The following is a 7,022-nucleotide window of genomic DNA, read 5'->3' as shown; positions in this document are numbered from 1 at the left end:
CTAGTTCCTGGAGAAAGTTTGGTGGAAACGCGGCTTAAGACATGTGATATCCGTTTCACTTGCCTTTTTGAGAGCGTTCATGCTGCAGTTTCTGATAGAGTCCAGGAGCTGATCTCTGGAGCTCCTGTCCGTCTGTCGGACAGCAGCACTGCTGTCTTGTTTCCTCTGAGAGATTGGGGTCAGCGACCTCCTCAGGGCTTGAACATCTAACCCTGGGCTGGGAGGTGGTGGTGGAGGAGGAGGAGGAGCTTGTCGACTTCCTGTTGCCCCTCTTTTCTTTCCTGTTACCTCAGAGGGGAGGGGTTTAGATGGTGGCTTTGTGGGCGGAGCTTTGGGAGTTTCCTGAGCAGAGGGTAATTTTGAAATGGCACCAAATTTTGAGTCTTTCTTCTGAGTCTTGACAGACTTATTTTTTTCAAATGAACTCTTATCTTCACGTGGGGTTTTGTGGGAGGAATCGCTCTCCAGTCTGGTGAGTTTTTGTGCGTCTAGACGTTGCTGCCGCTTCCTGTCCATGTTTCGGCTCAAGATGTTCGTCATGGTCATCCTGGGCCCAGCCAGTTCGAAATGATATCCCAACTTCAGCAGAGAAGAGTTGTCACGTAAGACTTTGGGCATCTCCATCTCAGTCTTCCCTCCGCAGATGTGTCTCTGGTTATGAAACCTCAGCTCCATGAGCGTGCTGTTGTGCTGAAGAGAGTTGATGATGGCCAGGATGCCTTTGCCTGTCAAATGGTTCGAGTCGAGGTTGATTCCGGTCAGGGATGAGTTATTTCGCAGGGTTCCAGCGATGGCGAACGCAACATGATCATCCGCTCTCGTGTTCGCGAGACAGAAGGTTTTGACGTGAGTGTTGCTGCGAAGCCCCTCGGCAAACTGTATCAGGGTGTCTGTCTTAATGGCATCAGAATTATTAACATTGACCTCTGTTAGTTCAGGGTCGTCACTGCGAACCTGCTCTAGAAGGTCGTCAAACATGCTGGAGCCAGTATCACTGTCTATATCTTCACTAAAAGACTCATCCTCCTCAGTGGTCACAGAACGGTCATCCACACCGTGACAGTTCCCCGAGCTATTACGGGTGGAATTGGTAGATATCTTCACCTCATTGTTTTCTGACTGTTTCACTTGTTCTTTTTCTCTCTCTTTCCGTGCTTTGGTTGTGTCTCTCTGTGAGTGACTTTTCTCATCCTGCTCTTCTCTCTCCCATCGTCTGCTTGTCTCTTCTACATTTCTAATTCTGCTTTTCTTCTCCTCTGTTTCTCCATCTTTCAGGTTTACTCTTCCTACTGCTCTGTTGTTCTTGGGTTCCTCTATGGTTTTAGATCTGCTTTCGTCTTGTTTCTTGACATCTGCCTTATTGTCTTTTACTTTTAGGTCTTCAGCATCTTTATCCCCCAGAAGTTTGGAGACAAAACCTCGTATTTTGGAGTTTTCACTTACTTTTTTCTCCTCCTTCCTCCCTCTTTCTTTCTTATCCTCTTTTTTCTCCTGCAGTTTGGATATGAGGTCTAGAGTTTTGCTGCTTCCTCTCTCTTTCCTAGAAAGTTCTTTTCCAATTTCCATCTTATTACCTGTCTTCTCTCCTTCTTGCTTCTCTTCCTCCCTTTTCTTCTCAAAGCCTTTTTCTCCTTCATCAGGTAAACCTTTAAAGTCATCCTCCCTTTTTCTCGCTTGCTCCTTATCTTTTTCACTCTCTGCATTTCTACTTTCTGTGTCGGGAGGATCGCTGCTCTGCGACCTGGAAAACTCTCTGCTCCTCATCCGGCGGAGTCGATCTCTTCTTCTGCCATCCCCTCTTGCCTCTCCCTTCAACATTAAATACAAAATAAATGAGTCACATTACATTAAATCTGATAACCTCTTTGTCTTTTGGTATTAATCTGATTTTGACTAATCGTGATCTGGCTCACCATATTAACATTTTATATTAGTTCCCATTTACACACTAATTATAGATGAATATCAATTTTATCATTAAATACATGAGGGCATCAAACAAAGGGAACATCTAATTACAGCCAGTGGCTGGACCCAGCAAGGCTCAACTGAGTGAGTTATTTTTAGAGGTCATTAAAAGGGAATGAACATACTGTGTCAATTTGTGTGCTATTGTTTGAAGAAGCCTTAAAACTCTCAGATGTGCCCTTATAAGGCAGCAAAGGGAGGAACATTCAGGTCTGGAATGCCGTCCTTGACTATTCCAAAGCCTCACTGAGGCCAAGCTTAAAGTAAACACATTCACAAATCGCTGAAGTACATCACTCTTAACTACTGACTACTGTAAAATAACCTGAACATCAATTTCATTCTCACAGCTGTTTTACTGAATACACTTGGAAGTGACTATTCAGTTAGCAAATTCACACTGCCAGAACAGACTTCACAGCAGAATATCAATAAGATAAACTATAAACTATAAATGGGGAATCACTGATTGTAAAGAGCACCGTGTTACTTAGTTACTCCTGTGTGTGTGTGTGTGTGTGTGTGTATTCTGTTGCCTGCTGAACATGTTTCAAACAAACTCTTCAGTGTCTCAATAGTTTAAAAGTAGTTTGTGGCCCCTTGAGTGCATCTCACATTACAAGTGCTTCATTAGCACCTGTTTAAAACACAACTAGCACTCTCCAAAAACATAAGGAACACCATCCCAGAAGAACCAGACCATCTGTCCTGTGCTGTTTCTGTTACTCTAGACAATTTTTACAGCATCCTCTCAGAAAATCATATTGAGGTGAACCCAAAAGTGAATAAACAGCAACTCTGATGTCAAAGGTTAGTGCTGCATACTTTATATCAGGGTTATTCAAATCTTGCCCTGGAGGGCCAATGCGGTGCAGAGTTTAGCTCCAACCCTGATCAAACTCACCTACCTGTGATTTTCTAATGAACCTGAAGACATTGATTAGCATGTTCAGGTGTGTTTGATTAGGGTTAAAGCTAAACTCTGCAGGAAAGTGGATCTCGTGGGCCAGATTTAAGGAACCCTGCTTTATATGGAGTGCCAACTACAAATGGCCATCCCCTAGAACCACAGAAGGGAGAGAGAATCCTGTGTTTATACCAGACAACAATAAACTAAGCCACGATGCAAAATGTTTATAAAGACATTTGGCTGTAAAGAAGAAATATATAGCCTATTTGCTTCTGGATTTTTACCCAAGAGAAGCTTTACTGTTATACTTGTCAGAAGTGTTTTGGAGATTTGTTGTTGGAAAAAAAAAAAAAGCTTTGACTCACACTTGGAAGTACAAATTGTTTTGTAAATGTGCGGCTCAGGCACATGCTCAAAAGCAAAGAAAAGTTCATCAACACCAGATGATAGCAACATTATAGGCCATTAGGGTCCCGTGTGTGCAACAAAACGGGTGTTGACATATGTGACCATATCAGCATGTCAGGCACGTAGGCAGGGCCGGCCCTAACCAATTTGGTGCCCTAGGCAAGATTTTACTTGGTGCCCCTTGTGTCAAGGTTTAGCACTACACGTTATCAGTCTTTGGAAACACTCGTACTGTTTTATTTTTGTAATGCATTGATGTTTTATTTTTATTTTTGTTGTTTTATATGATGTCCAGTCCATTCTACCCCGTCATTATGTTCATGATATTATTATTATTATTTTTTATTTTTTAAAGGCTGATGATAGTCAAACTATACAAAAATTGCACCACTCTAAAAAAAAAAAGGTTCTATATGGCACCAAAAATAGTTCTTGGCTCGTAATCATAGGGGAACCTTTTTTTAGTGCTATATAGCACCATTTTTGGTGCTTCAGTGGTTCTTCAGCGGTTCTTCAGAGGTTCTTCACCGGTTCTTTGACTAAGGTGCTATATAGCACCTCTGAAGAACCACTGAAGCACCAAAATTGGTGCTATATAGCACTAAAAAAGGTTCCCTTATGATCACGAGACTTTTTTTTTAGACTGTATGCCACATTACAGCCTAAACACAAAGAGCAAGAGTGCATCTAGCATTCATGCACAAACTATTCATTGAGAACTAGCAAAAGTGTTTGTTTTCCAGTATGGCAGCAATATTCCACTAAACTATGAGCATTCATGTTTTCACCAGGAATTAAACAGAAATTTAGATATTTAATGTGAATTTTACATAAAATGTTGCTATTTTAAATAAACCTATATATAAATATCATTACTAATTTGGGCAAATACATTTTAAAATTGATATACACCCCCTTAAAGGTCCCGTTTTTCGTGTTTTTTTGAAGCTTTGATTGTGTTTACAGTGTGCAATATAACATGTGTTCATGTTTCGCGTGTAAAAAAACACTGTATTTTTCACACAATTTACTTATCTGTATACTGCTGTTTTCACTGTCCTCAAAACGGCTTGAAAGATTTCCCTGTTCTATGAAGTCCCTCCTTCAGAAATACGTAACGAGTTCTGATTGTGCCAGCGGTTCCCGTGTTGTGATTTGACAGCAGCTTAGCACACGCAAGAGCGCACGTTACCGGAAAGGTAACAGCGTCTCGACGACATGGCAACAAACAAACTATACGAACGCAACCGAACGCAACACTTCCTCTTCTCCACGCGGGAGCAACAAGACCACGCCCCCTTTTTTGCGTGTTCTTGTGGGCGGAGGTTAGTCGACATACTGCTCTACTGACGTAATTAAAGCAGGAAATACCAGGATGTAGTCCTAACCAGCCATTCGCTGTAGGCTTTGAAAGGGAACTTCTGTTAAATAAAATATCTCGCTTGGCATTGAACTTTGAGCTTTATAATTTTACAGGTATTATAAATGCTCTAACAGCAACATTACACACTAACTAAAGTTTGAAAAAGGGGATCACGAAGAACAGGACCTTTAAAACTGCACAACTGCAGAGTTAAAACAGGCTATTAAAAAAGTGATAGGCTATTACATGCGTTTAATATTTTTATATTATTTATTTTTTTAAAAATCACACTGGCTGTGGCCTCTGGAGATCCCAGAACAGCTGCTTGCATAAAGTTTAAGGTAAAAATAACTGGAATTAATTAGCAAACATTAGCATGTTACTACTATGCAATTGAATAAACTGTTCATTAATTTGCCTACATCACTTTACTTCTGTCTTTACACTGCAAAAAATGCTCTTCTTATTTAAACAAGAATCTTTTTCTTGTTTCCAGTCCAAATATCTAAAAATTCTTAAATCAAGGTGCATTTAATAGATAAGTAAAATGACATAAGCCATTTTTCTTGTTTACTTGAAAATAAAATCAAAATGAAGTGAGTTTTTGCTTAAAACAAGCAAAATGATCTGCCAATGGGGTGAGAAAAATAATCTTATTTCTGTTTGGGACAGAAACAAGATTTCAATCAGGAACAAGATTATTTTTCTCACTCCATTGGCAGATAATTTTGCTTGTTTTAAGCAAAAACTCACTTAATTTTGATTTTATTTTCAAGTAGCCTAAACAAGAAAAATATCTTCTGTCATTTTACTTATCTAGTAAATGCACCTTGATTTAAGAATTTTTAGATAAACAAAACACAAATACTAGGCTAAGTAAGAAGAGCAGTGTAGCCTATCCCTTATCTTGCCTGCTTCAGAGGGCTTCTGTCTTTTTTGACACTACAATTCGGCCATCCGTCATAAATAATCAGGCAACTTACACCGTGTCAACACCTGGAGCGAGCGGCCAAGCACCCTAAAAAATGAAAGCAATCCTGTCTGCGTCGGATGCGGCGAGAGGCGACGCAACACAACAAATTCCCCTAATGATAAACTGATCGCGCGTTGTATTTCTGACGCACTTCAAGATCGGCGGGGGGAGATTGATGAGGCGGACCGGGAAGATGCGGGGGACTTAGTTAAGTTTTTTGCGCTTTATTTGGTAATATTTCAAATTAATATTAATAAAATAGTATCAGTAATACATTTTTGGCGCCCCTATGGATGAGTGGCGCCCCTAGCATTTGCCTATTCCGCCTATGCCACGGGCCGGCACTGCACGTAGGACTGATTAACATGGATCTCAATGCTAAATCAGCCATTCACTGTGTCCACAGATCAAAAAAATGTCACACTATGATGAGATTTTAAACTGTAAAAGACTGAATGACAGATGAACACAGGTCAGCACTTCATTCTTCATCCCCCCTGCATGCAAGTCTCTAAACTTAGGCCACCAAGAGCAAACTATTACCAATAGGGGAAATATATTCATTTGTTAATGTATTTTGTAATTTTGGATTTTTAAAGTTTTTAATTTTTTTAAAGATTGAAGGGTTTCGTAGATGGACAAAAAAAAAAAGCTTCATTTAACAGTTGGAATAATTATTAAAAATAATAATAAAGGGTGAATTCAGGATAGCCTAATTGGGACACTTTTTGTCATTGAGATGACTTGGGAAAAGTGTCCCAATCAATCTGAATTCAGCTTAATTGTATGTACTAGCTATTCATAATAATACTAATTGTTGTTGTTGTTATTATTGTTGTTCTTAGCCTAATATTATATACGCATCACCTCTACGCTCAACTCTCTCCGGATCAGTTTCTTGGTCTCCCGCTCGCAGTAGTCAAGCATAGCCCCTCTGTCATATCCTCGGGACGGTAGTTTCTCCGTCTGATTCCGCTGGCGGAGTCCCACCGGTACGCTCGGGTCTGGATCAATAAAAACGAGCTCCCGCTCGAGCTCCTCCACTTCCTCCGGTGAGAGCGTCGCGAGCAGCAGGTCCGTGTCCGTGTCCGAGTCATCGCTCCCCTGCCGCTCCGAGACCTTTGGTCTGGACATTTTCTTTGGAAATATTTAATGTTTATTAGCCAAGTATAAGGACCCAGTTTAAAGAGTATATTTTCCCTTCACAAATGCCGTTAAATCCGTGAGAAAAAAAAAGGGGTGAGGGTCTCGCGCTCAGTGCGCCTTTCACGAGCTCCAGCTCAAGCTCGGATCGCCAAGACGCATTCCGCGCGATCCTTCACATTTGCGTGACCGCGTGCAGCCTGCGTACACGCACAAATGCGAGAACGTCTGTCTATCTGTCAGACAGGTTACCCCTT

General features: G+C 40.9%; 1 protein-coding gene across 1 annotated transcript; it reads right to left on the bottom strand.

The window, feature by feature from the left end:
* lmod1a (leiomodin 1a (smooth muscle)) lies at positions 1-6,756 on the bottom strand (the record flags this gene model as incomplete). The annotated part of the gene is made up of 2 exons (XM_079826329.1): positions 1-1,809; positions 6,490-6,756. 2 exons carry the CDS (start codon positions 6,754-6,756, stop codon positions 1-3), a joined length of 2,076 nt encoding a protein of 691 aa, XP_079682455.1.
* Between the last annotated feature and the right edge of the window lie 266 nt (positions 6,757-7,022).

Source organism: Gobio gobio (genome assembly GCF_949357685.1).
Source record: "Gobio gobio genome assembly, chromosome: 10".
Taxonomy (NCBI): Eukaryota; Metazoa; Chordata; class Actinopteri; order Cypriniformes; family Gobionidae; genus Gobio; species Gobio gobio.
This window is presented reverse-complemented; position numbering and strand designations above follow the sequence as displayed.